The sequence below is a fragment of the Rhea pennata genome, chromosome Z (assembly GCF_028389875.1).
Source record: "Rhea pennata isolate bPtePen1 chromosome Z, bPtePen1.pri, whole genome shotgun sequence".
Taxonomy (NCBI): Eukaryota; Metazoa; Chordata; class Aves; order Rheiformes; family Rheidae; genus Rhea; species Rhea pennata.
Window position 1 is genome coordinate 56,385,984 of NC_084702.1, and position 12,753 is coordinate 56,398,736.

Below are 12,753 nucleotides of genomic sequence, written 5' to 3' on the forward strand. Positions count from 1 at the left end.
AAATGTCTGAAAGAACTTTTAACAGCTCTGAAAAATCTGACATCTTAAAGCTTTCCAGAGCTAAGCAGAAGTGTTGTAAACTAGGGCTCATCACGTATTTCCAATCATAATTGTTTTGCTTCAAAAACTGCCTTTTCACTATGAAAAAAATCCAGCAACTGTCTACATTTAAAGTTATCTGTCCAAAACTGGAGTAGATGAAAATGGAAATGTTATGATTTGGCTTTGTTACTAAAAAAAACTCTTAAGAAATTGCAGCTTTGTTATCCCATGTCTTTGTTATTCCACTGGACTGGCGCCTGGGTCAGGGTGTCTTCCTTGGTACATGATGTATGCTAAAAACTGTCAGGGCAGATTGCCTCTTCTCTCCAAAAGCAGGAAATGACCTTGAGAGAGAGGAAAACTCCATTCTCAGTCATCTCTGCTGTAGAGGTTCTGTCTCAGCTTTTCCTCACATAGTTAAAGGACCAGTTTCCAGCTGTGATAGGTTATGACAAATCAAACTCTGATTTGTGTGTCCTATTGAATTATGGAGTATAGCTTGTCTAAACTTAAAGCAGTATGATACTGGGAGGTGAGAAGGAAACACTTCTGAGAGGATCTTGGTCAGGTTTATTTGTGACAGTGAAATTGACAGGAAAGTTTGAAGTAGTCTGTAGAGGTAAATTAATAAACCACGTAAAAACAGGCCAGAAAGAAACAAAACTTGCACAATTTGGTTATAGCCAGAGATTAATTTTCTTGTATCACAAATACAGTATAACTTGAGTATCAAAGAGCTAATCTGTTCTCTCTAATACCCTGTAGAAGCAAGAAAACCAGAATACAAAAGCTTCTATCATTTAACAAAATTGTTCAAAATATTTTTAAAATAAATATATCTCCTAATGATTTACAGATTTGGTTGACATTTATGAGGTGCTTCAACTACCCGGTGAAGGATAATACAATCAAACTTACAGCTGTATGGTTCACCCTGTCTTTCGGGTAAGAATGCTTCAGACCAGATTTTGGTAGACTTGGCAGACAGAGGAATCATCTGCATGCAAATCGTTGTCACTATGATTATCTTTTTTCTTTGGAAAAGTTTTATTCAATTATCTTTCCACACAATGTTATGTTTATTGGTTAGTCTATTTTTGGTGGCAAGCCTGATTCATTAAGAACATATGGTTTAAGACAATTGGCATCTTCTGTAGGTCAGGATCTTTGAACATTTTCATGCAGGGAATCAGCAAATATAGGACTGTGCCTGCTTCAACATTTTAAAAATATAAGCTTGCTACTCTACCCACTTTAACTTTTAAAAAAGTATGTATTTTAAAACAGGAGTCTTCAGGCTAGACTTGATTTATTCAAGAGATGTTCTTGGTATTGTTATCCATTCCAAAGCTCACTGGCGTCATTGCAGACAGATGCTGCTGTAGCTTACCTGTTTGTATCTAAAGGCAAACGCAATCATGCTGTGTAACTCCATAAAACACACTGACTTTTCTCCATTACAGGGTTTCTTGCATGAGAGAGCCTTCACAATTCTCCTACAGTCTCCTGCTTCAAAAATGACTTGCTCACTTCAGGGAACATTCAATGTGCTAAATCCCAGCTTACTTTTGGTTTTGGCACTCCAATAGAGCTCCTTTCCTTTTTTTTTAGTCCAAAGACAAAATGTCAGTGGTCAGATCATGAATTCCTCTACCAGATGCTAGAAAAGACTTTTTCTTCTTATCTCTCACTGTCCTCAGTCTATGCAAAGCTCCAGGCTTTGTGTCAGGACCCCCCTGAGGCCAGTAGCAGTGAGGCCTCCCCAGGGTGGCCAGGCCAGTCTTTGCTGCCAGAACCCATCCTACCGCCCTGCAAGGTGGCTGTAAGGGCACTGGGGGACAATCAGGAGCAGCCCAGCCATGGGCACCGCTGTGGAGACAGCAATGAGCCAAGGCTGGGCGATCACCCGTGGGTTGGGATCGGGATCGATGGGGCCAGTGACTGAGCCTGGCACCACTGAGACATCACTGGGGAGGACCCAGGCTGGACTGAAATGGGGTCCTGGGCCTGGGCAGGGTGGAGGGAGGCCCAGGGGAAGGCCAGGCAAGGGTGGTGACAGCTGTTAGTACCTCCAGGGCCCTCGCACGTTGACTTCACACAGAAATTAATTCCGGTCTGGATCTATTTTTTACACACATTATTTGGATATGATTCCAAATTCAACCACTGCATAAGTAAATGGATGAGAAAGCTGCTCATTCTCACCTTGCACAGATTTCTGAACTTGTGAGATTTGTGACTGAATATTTGCTGTTTTTCACAGCTACTATGGCTTATCTGTGTGGTTTCCTGATGTCATTAAACATCTGCAGTCAGACGAGTATGCATCCCGAGTGAAACATTTTCGAAATGAGGAGGTCTCCCATTTTGTCTTCAACTTCACATTGGAAAATCAAATTCACAGCAATGGAGAATACATCAATGACAGGTCTAGAGATTTTTCTAATATCCTGACTTGGCTAGAACAGATAAATGCATGTTTTAAAGCATGTCCTAGTAATCTAATAATTTTCTGTATTAACTATTAATAGAAGATATTGTTACTTTTTAGGGGAATTTATTTCTGTTCTTGACTCCTTATGATTTTATCTTGAATGGTGTTCTGGAATATGGGGAAAAAATAGGCCTGGACATTGCCTGGTGGTTCACAGAATCACAGAATAGTTAGGTTTGACAGGAACCTCTGGATATCATCTGGTCCAAACCCCCTGCTCAAGCAGCGTCAGCTAGAGCATGTTGCCCAGGACTGTGTCCAGTCAGATTTTGAATATTTGCAAGGATGAAGACTGCACAACCCCTCTGGGCAAGCTATTCCAAAGTTCAACCACTCTAACAATAAAGAAGTTTTTTCTTATGTTCAAATGGAATTTGAATATTGGGTTGTCATCAGTGGCATGGAGTCCAGTTGGAGACCTGTGGCTAGTGGCATCCCCCAGGGCTCAGTACTGGTTCCCATCATGTTCAACTTTTTCATCAGTGACCTGGAGGAGGGGACAGAGTGCGTTCTCAGCAAGTTTGCTGATGATACCAAGCTGGGAGGAGTGGCTGATACACCTGAGGGCTGTGCTGTCATTCAGAGAGACCTGGACAGGCTGGAGAGTTGGGCGGAGAGGAACCTCCTGAGGTTCAACAAGGGCAAGTGCCGAGTCCTGCACCTAGGGAAAAATAACCTTAGGCACCAGTGACAGCCCTAGGAAGAGTGTTGCCAGCGGGTGGAGGGAGGTGATCTTCCCCCTCTACTCAGCCCTGGTGAAGCCTCATCTCGAGTACTGCATCCAGTTCTGGGCTCCCCAGTACAAGAGAGACATGGAGCTACTGGAGAGCGTCCAGTGTAGGGCTACAAAGACAATCAGAGGGCTGGAGCACCTGCCCTATGAGGAACGGCTGCGAGAGCTGGGCCTCTTCAGCCTGGGGAAGAGAAGACTGAGGGGGGGTCTTATCAATGTGAACAAGTACCTGAAGGGAGGGTGTCAAGGGGACAGGAACAAACTCCTTTCTGTTGTCCCATGTGACAGGACAAGAGGCAATGGGCAGAAATTGAAGCACAGGAAGTTCCGCCTGACCGTGAGGGGGAATTTCCTCCCTGTGACAGTGACGGAGCACTGGAACAGATTGCCCAGAGAGGTTGTGGAGTCTCCTTCTCTGGAGATCTTCAAGGCCTACCTGGATGCAACCCTGTCTACCATGCTCTAGGTGACCCTGCTGAGCAGGGTGGTCAGACTAGATGATCTCCAGAGGTCCCTTCCAACCTTACTGATTCTATGATTCTATGATTCCTGTGTTTCAGTTTGTGCCCATTGCCTCTCATCCTGTCCCTGGGCACCACTGAGAAGAGTCTGACCTCATCCTCTTTATACCTGCCCATCAAAAAATTATAAACATTCCTAAGATCCCTCTGAGCCTTTTCCTCTCCAGGCTAAACAGTCTCAGCTCTCTCAGCTTCTCCTTGTATGAGAGAGTCTCCAGTTCCTAAATCATCTTGGTGGACCTTTACTGGATTTGCTCGAATAAATCCATGTCTTTCTTGTACTGAAGAGCTCAGAACTGGACACAGTACTCCAGAGTACTTCTCTTGGCCTGCTGGCAACAGTCTTCCTCATATAGCCCAGGATGCTGTTGGTCTTCTTTGCCACAGGTATACATTGCTGTCCTATGTTCAACTTAGTGTCCCAGGTCTCTTCTCTGCAGAGCTGCTCTCCAGCTGATCAGGCCCCAGCCTGTACTCATGGATGGGGTTATTCCTACTCAGGTGCCGGACTTCACACTTCCCTTTGTTGAACTTCTTGAAGTTCCTCTCAGCCCATTTCTCCAGCCCGTTGAATGACAGCACAGCCCTCTAGGGTATCAACCACTCCTTCCAGTTTTGCGTTGTCTGTCCTTCCTAAAGAGCCTGTATCCATCCACTGCAGCTGTCACTGGGCATCATGTGAGCTTTCGCACCATGTCTCTGTGATCCCAATTAGATTGTAGCTCTATAACTTTGTACAGACTTCTAATCCCTCCATTTTCTTGCCATGCTACGTGCGCGAGTGTACAGGCACTTCAGAGAGGCCCCCCGGCACGCTGACTTCCTAGCAAGGGCAAGAGAGCTTTCCTCGTAATGTGGCTGCTTAGGCGCTTCCTTGTTCACATGCTTGTGCTCGGGGTGATTCTATTTTAGCCCCACTTTGTTGATATTTGTTGTTCCGTTTACATCAGCCCAGACCCTTTGGCTGCCAACCCTGTCCACTACTTCCTTACCGGACCGTTGGTCATTCTCTCCCTCCCCCATCATTCCCAGTTTATGCCCTACTTACTAGGTTGCCCAGCCTGTTGGCAAAGATGCTTCTGCCCTAAGTTCCTACGTGAGGGTCCCTTATGCAAAACCAGGTTCTTTGCATTCCTGAAGAAAGCCTGAAAAGCCCAAGTTAATGCTACTTCCTTTCACAGTGGGATTCAAAGGTTTTCAGACCCGGCATATACAGCCTATTGCTGGTGGATGGGGGAGGATGTACTTACATCTATCTCTGTTGCTGATTCGTTCCTGTGGCAGTTAAGACTGCTTGTGTGAAAATGTTGAGCATTTAGAGGATCAAATCAGATCACAGAAAAAAATTAAAGATAAATATTACTGTAAATCAATAAAAAGCACGAACTGGGGAACAATACATTGGCAATGCATTTTGTATTGTTTAACTGGATCCATAAGTCTTAAGTCTTAAGACTTTAGCTAGCATTTTACAGATAACCAGATAACGTAGGGAAAAATTAAACACAGCTGTTTTAGGTGTCTGGTTTCTCTTAAAAAATACCTAGAATAACCATGTGAAGCATACTAAGTAATCATTATTTCTATGAGCAAGTATGTATCTAAGTGAACAATATTGATGATTTTGGTAAATCAGGGTAATTCCTTTTTTAATAGGAACCTGAATTCTGAGGTTAAAGTCTTGAGTTAAAGGTTTATGCTCTGCAGACAAAAATGAGCAATTTTTAAACTACTTGTACCTTCCAAATTCATTCTCTTTCCAGGAGACAGATGTTCTCCTAAAAGCAAAGAGGACTTTACAGTCATTCAGTAAGTTTCGGTTGTTCTGCATTCTGTCAATCAAGACCTTATCACTTTGAACTGAAAATTTTTGTAGAACAGAACCTGTAACACTAATCCACTCTAAAACTCTAAGGTACTCTTTCAAATGTGCAAATTTAATATGCTTTTAACAAGTCCATTCAGTTATTTCAGAGTTTCATAAAACTTTTGCCACATTAATGTGCACTATCTTGATATTCTTCCCCAACAAAAGTCTTAGCACACTACTTGCCCCTATTTTTCAGTATTTCTTTTCAAGTTTTTTCTTAACTAGAATATGTACCCATCACTACTTAACTTTTTACTTTTTTGCATTTCTCATGCATTTGAATTCAAATCACCTCAATAATCTATACAAGTTTTAATGTAGTCCCAACATATTTCCTGTCCAGAGGTAAAAAGTGCATCAGAAGCACACAGGACATAGTCTGTCTTTTCTGTTCCAGCTCACTAATCTAATTGCTAAATTCTCATTGTTCTCTCCTGAAATTAGGCTACATTTTTAAATGGAAAATACTATATGAAAAATGATAATGAGTTGACACTGAACTCCAGCCTGATTTTAATCAGACTGTCACAATGAGAAATGATATAGTAACTAAAACTAATGGGCTGAAAACACCATTTTCCTGACCCATACAGGAAAAGAAATCATTAGCTAGAAATTATTTTCCTGTGATGATCACAATGATCATTCCTCATTAAAATTTTATTCTAACAACTTTATTGATGAGGAAGTTTAATTCCTATTATTTGATATATATCATATTTTGTATGTTTGTACTCGTACTATTATTGTTGTAATAAGAAAAATACTTAGCTAGTCACACCAGGTTTAACTAGAGTGAGCCAGATCTGTGCCTGGAAGGCTTTGCCATTTTAACTATATTTACTGTTATATAAAAATTGTATATAATTATACGTAATTATATATATATATAATAATATATATGTTAAAATATGCACAATTAAAGCACTGCTTTTCAAAGCACTGCCACTTTTGATGCAGTCTGCCAGCAAAACTACCCTTTTGTAGGTGTAGCTTTTCCAACATTCGAGTGAAATAAAAAATATTACAAAAAGTTCTGATTTATTGCTGCATCTGCAGGGGTGGGAGGTTAGCATAGTGATGTTAGTTTGTGTGAGAATACTAGAAAAAGCTTATTGTATTGGTTTAGCCTAGTAATATAGAACTAGAAAGTTGTTGCTATTACTATACTTTCTCCTTCAATTTTTATATGAATGAATTAATTAAGAGAGATCCTCTGGAAGGAGGATGTTAGGAAATAAGAAAAGCTAATAGCATTCCTTTGTGCATGGTTTATGTACATGGTAACTGCAATTGTATGCTCAGACACAGAAGCAGCAAACACATGCTCTGGTTACACATTTAACTGTAAACCACATGTGTAATTGGTGAGATCGTGTTAAACCGTTTTGTGAAACCATTTTTTAAAATGTGGATCGATATTTTTTGGAGTTGAACTTGACACAGTGCAGAGAATGTTCGTCTGGAAGGATAAAGGTTCTTTCAAATATTCTTTCTTTCTGATGCCCAGGTACCAGCAGGTGCCGTTTTCTTCCAAGAGATGAGATTTGTGGAGCCTGAGCTCCCAGTTTACAGCAGTAATGTCAAATTACAGTAGTAATTTTACAAGGATATTCCGTGACATTATTTTTGGTTGATGATTACAGACACGTAGTAAATGAAATAATCTCTTTTTATGTCAATTATTAAAATAAATTTTATTACTGATTATAACCAGCAGCTATGTGGAGCTGACCTTTTAGTGCTTTTTCTCAAAAGTAGTATTCTGGAATGAGCTTTTCATTTATTTTGTCACCATAATGTCTTTAAAGAATCATTATTTCTGAGGCAGAGATTTTTGAGAAAGGCGTCAGGTAAACCTGTGTAGCTGAGTCATTTTGTCTGTCGCTGTTTCTGACCTGCGAAGGTAGGCTGATAGAAGTTGTTTGTATTGGACAGGTTTATTATGATGAAGTTTAAATCAGTAACCTTTGAAGATTCCCTTTTTAAGAACTGTGTGTTTGAAGACATCACTTCACTGAACACTTACTTCAGGAACTGTACTTTTGTGAATACCACCTTCTACAACACAGGTATTACAGGAAAAAAAAAGAATGTCCGTTGTTCAGCTGCATGTTCTCCTTTCACTGTTGTGCTCTGGTTGTAGTTTCTAATCTTCTAACAAGACGTTCAGGAAGCCTTCTTATAAGGAGTACAAAGCTATAAAAGCAACAGGGGTCAGTCATGAAATACCAGAAAAGAGCAAGGTTCCCAACAATAGGAACACATATTTTCATATGTATAAACAGAGTAAAAACATTTTTTTCTTTCAATTCAGTACAATGTAAATGAAAGTAGCATGTGGCCAACTAAGCTTACATCTGGAAGAATGCAGCACTTCTTACTGCTTTCCTGTCGCTCCAGGAATCATATTAGTAATAGGGTCAGGTTTCGGAACGAGCAGTGCCCGGCGTTCGTTGCCTGGAAGGAAGGCATTCTTGATTCGGGGTTTTAAGGCTGACAGGAGCAATAGGAAGGAAAGGGAAGTATAAGGAGAGATCTCTAAAATGGTATTTGGAGAAGAATGGCCTGAGCTGTTGCATGTAATAACACATCCATTTTCTTGTTCAATAATGAATGCATGAAATGTCACCGCATCAACACTCAGTTTTCTAGTGGTGGCAGTCTGCTTTCAAAACCCAGCAGGATCTGACTGATAACTTTTGCAACAATATTTGTGTTTCATTTAGAATTATTACAACAGGCAAAATTTAGGCTGAGTTTACAGAGCAGACATTAGCAAAATGTTTAATAATCAAAAAATTAATTTCCTCTCTAAGCACTATGAGTTAGGGTTACTCTGAATTCCCTAGGATCATTTGCCTTTAACCAAAATCCACGCAAACTGAGCATGATTGGCACTCTTAGCAGAAAGGATATCTGTCAGGCAAATGCTAGTTTGATACCAAGCAAAACTGAGGAACGCTGGCAGCACTCAGTGGCAGAAACTTGCAAATATCCCATGCTTTTCAGGCAAGACCAGCCTTTGCCGATAGGACATAACCAAATAAAGTGCAAGCAGAGGTGAAGTACATTAATATAATCTACTGACTTCAGGGCCCTAGTTCCTTACTTTTATGAGCTTTGCATATTTTTCTATGAAGATAAAAAGCTGTCAAAATTAACAGCCATAACTAGTCCCATTTTATGAAGCAGTATAAGGGCCTAGTTTTCACTAAGGTTGTCTAAGCTGGAATGTTTTTAATCAAAAAACATGTAGAGTCAAGTGTTAGTTGAATTTTTTCTTTTCCTTGTTTCCACAGATCTCGAGCAATATAAATTTGTTGACAGTGAATTTATAAATTGCACATTTTTCCACGTCAGGACAGGATGCCAGATCTCTTTTGATGACGACTACAGTGCCTACTGGATTTACTTTGTTAATTTCCTGGGAACGCTGGCGGTGCTGCCAGGAAACATTGTGTCTGCTCTTCTGATGGACAGAATTGGGCGTTTGACAATGCTAGGTACGCGCTTCACAGGAAAATAGGAAGCAAACCCCACACTTAAAGCTATCCTGATAAAGTAGCATTTTCTCTTTGTAGAGGATTTAATTCAGAGAGGTAAGGAAAACAATTCCTTCCAACGGTATTCCTTATGGGGGATTCTAAGCGCTGTTTTAGAAAGCTCCCGGTTTAGAAAGTCTAGGAACAACGGGGTCTATAATCAGTTCTACTGTGGCACATTATCAGTCATTATTCTTCCACACTGGTATTACAAGACTGTAATTTAGGCATTTGGGATGAGATCTGGAACAGTGCTGACCTTTGGCTTGTCTTCGCTCTAGCTGAAAGGAGAGCAACATATACACAGGTTGGGGTTGGCTAGTGGAGCAGCTCCTGGCAATGACCTAGCGAGCAGTCCTTAGCCTGTTAGCCCTTTTGAAAAGTGACACAGCTGAAAGGTATCTACTGCAGAATATCTCCAATGACAAATCTGTTTTCAGTTTACTTTTATAAGCATATTTATTATGTTCATTTTAGGAGCATATTTTTATAAAAATGCAATTCCTACTCATACTAGAGTGTATGAATGAGTTTTGTTTGATTGCAGGAGATGATAAACAATGAAGAATAGGGGTAATTTTTCCTAGATGACTTGTTTTGGGAGTTCAGAGGGGGTTCCAGTTTAATATTTTATGATATATTCTAATATTTGAGGAGTTACACTGTCAACTTTTTCCCTGAGCCCCTCATAACTTTTGTCTGCCAGACTGGTCTAGCCAGTGAAGGTTATCTCTTTAGCTTTTAACTCGGAACATATGGATCAGTTATTCACACACACTGTTTGAACAGAAATATTAGGCAAATGAAGATTATTCTTTAAATACAGCTCCACTTAATAATCGTTTCATCTGTCACATATATAGGTGGTTCCATGGTTCTTTCTGGCATAAGCTGTTTTTTCCTGTGGTTTGGGACTAGCGAATCCATGATGATAGGTATGCTTTGCCTCTACAACGGTCTCACCATCTCAGCGTGGAACTCCCTTGATGTCATTACCGTGGAACTGTATCCTACAGACAGAAGGTAAGTGCAGACATATCTTTATTCACCTTGCTGGGTCCATCTGTAGGTACCAGCAGAAATGGTAAACAGAAATGGTTAAATATGAGCTTTACAGCAGAAGTGATGTTTTGAATTGGCAAAACACATGAATAGCATGGGGAAAAAAATTGTTTGAGCTATTTGGCATGTATTTTGGATAAAATATCAACTAGTCAGAAAATACTACAAATGTAGTCTCATATGAAATACAATGGTCTAACTGCAACTTTTGTTTGAAATATTGCTTATCAATAGTATTTCTGAAAACATTAATATAACTACTGTGGGTTTCCCCTTGTGGAACAAGCTATGAAATCAGCATTTGGTCCAAAATAGCAATATTGCTGCATTTGCCTATTGATTATGAAATGGTGTGGGGATGATAATAAAAACCACTGGCTGGAGCTGAACAACATCTCCTGCCAAAGACTTTGGGTTTGAACCATGCTGAGCTGTTAATCAGTGTACTAAGAATTTGTATGCAAGGTCAATAGCAGTTGATACGTTCTCATCATTAATCACGTATAAGAATGTCTTGGCTGCTACTCCTGACTTTTCAAGGCTCTTGGAGAAAGACTCAGGACAGTTTTCATGCCCTGCAAGCACTGCTACTAGAAGTGAATTTTTCCATTAGTGTTGAGGTATAAGATACTCTTTAAGGCTGATCTGATGTCACTGAATGAACTGTAGGAAGAACAGTCTAATCACACAGCTTAATGTCAAGGGTAAAAACATGAAAGTCATATTTTTTTGAATAGATTGGTATACTTTTTCTTTTTTTTCTCTTTAAAAAATAATTTCTGTGTAAGCTTGTGCAGATTCCTGCCAATGTGTGAAATGTGTTTTCTCTTATTACAGTACTATTTGTTATGTCATTCAGTAAAAGTTTCAAATAGGTTGAAAAACAAATTCCAAAAATTTATAAATGTTTAATACTTTGCTGGCAGTTCTGAGTTTTAGGACACAGATGCATCTGGCTTTGGTGATGTTCATTAGGAGAAAGGAGCCTGTAGACTGGATTGAATATTCATCTCTGCTTTCTTTTCATTGGCATTTTATTTTAATTTATGCTTCTTTACACGAGAAATTAATCCTTATTTTTGTGGTTATGTCCAACCATACTGTGCTACTCATGAATCCAAAGCATTAAGTTTTTATAGCACTTCTGTTTTCATTCCACCTCAGGAAATTTCTCTTCTGGCAATAATTATGCCATTAGTCAAGCTTTATGGTATAATTTTAATAAACATCTTTTATAAATAGATATTTTCTTAGAATTCATGAATGTAGTAACCATAAATATTTTCTTAAAATGAAATAGAGAAGAATAATTGTGGTAAAACCCATTTATTTTAAAGGAAGAAAAAAATAATCGTCAGTACTAGGAATGATAAAACAAACATTACTGATGATACCCCTTCTAGAGCATCTGCTTTTGGAGCTAATAGTTGTATAGAAGTTTCTACTAGCATTGAGATTGTAGCACTTTTTTCCCCATTTTCTTTGTTAAAATTTTATGCTTGCAAGAATAGTTGTATGGAATTCCACCATGAAAAATTACTTCCAGGTACGGGGTTTTTTGGAAACAACTCACATAGAAAATATATTGTTTTATATTATATTATATTTTATATATTATATATATTATATGTTTTATATATCAGTATAAAAAGGCTAATAGGCCAATCTACCTGCCTCAGAAAAGGCATTGCTAATATATAATAAAGGTGACATTTTTCCCCAAAGTTCTGGTCCCTCCTCTACCGTTTTTTGTCTGTTGGGTTATAAGGAAATGGGCAGTTCTGGAAGTCTGTTCCTAGCCTTTTAGATTGGAGTAAGGCTGTACCTGTGTTCATAAAACTGCAGGGACTCGTAGCCTATTTTCCACAATTCTTTACCGGATATTTTGTATCTGGCTGGCTCCGGTTTTAAAGGCCTCCATACCCACCTCTAATGGTCCTGTTTGTCCTTCTAAGACTTCTTTGATCTCCACAGCCTAGTATGACTTGTCACAGTTTGCCAGGAATTCCCGGGTATTGCAAGGGGCCCAGGACAGGACAGCCTTTCCAGGCGAATGTGGTACACGGAGCTGCCTGATCTCGGTCCTGCACACTCAAGAGGATGTGCTCTGCTTTCATTTCAGACGCACTTTTCAGACTTGCTCGCTGGATCCACCGTTAATGTGGTCCTAAAAGTGGCTTCCCATTTTCCCCTAAAAGACAATCTAGATGCAACCATTTGGTTCACTGTATCACTGTTTTGCTACTCTGCTACGTACTCTTCCCTTGCTCCCGACCAGTGACATGACTGGAAACCAGCAGCAAAGGGCAGCTGGAGATTGGGCTGGAAGAAAAGGATGTGGAAGGAGGCTGGTGAAACGCTCACATGCATGAGAGACCAGGCCCGGCAGCAACACCTCCTTTTCTTCCTGCGTGACTCCTCTTGGAAAGTAGCCAGTTGCCAAACTGTTGGGGGTTTGCCAGTGTCGTGCAGGCTAATACACAAGG

The 12,753-nt window shown here is 39.9% G+C and overlaps 1 protein-coding gene across 2 annotated transcripts in view; it reads left to right on the forward strand.

Annotated features, from left to right (window-relative positions):
• Positions 1-12,753, forward strand: part of SV2C (synaptic vesicle glycoprotein 2C) — a 77,963-nt gene that overhangs the window by 57,810 nt on the left and 7,400 nt on the right. The window contains exons 7-12 of one of the 2 annotated variants that reach the window (XM_062599820.1): positions 160-180; positions 899-987; positions 2,306-2,470; positions 7,599-7,732; positions 8,963-9,166; positions 10,069-10,228. In XM_062599820.1, coding sequence (XP_062455804.1) covers positions 160-180; positions 899-987; positions 2,306-2,470; positions 7,599-7,732; positions 8,963-9,166; positions 10,069-10,228 — 773 coding nt within the window. The remainder of the gene's footprint in view (positions 1-159; positions 181-898; positions 988-2,305; positions 2,471-7,598; positions 7,733-8,962; positions 9,167-10,068; positions 10,229-12,753) is intronic. The other variant, XM_062599819.1, reaches the window with a different exon arrangement.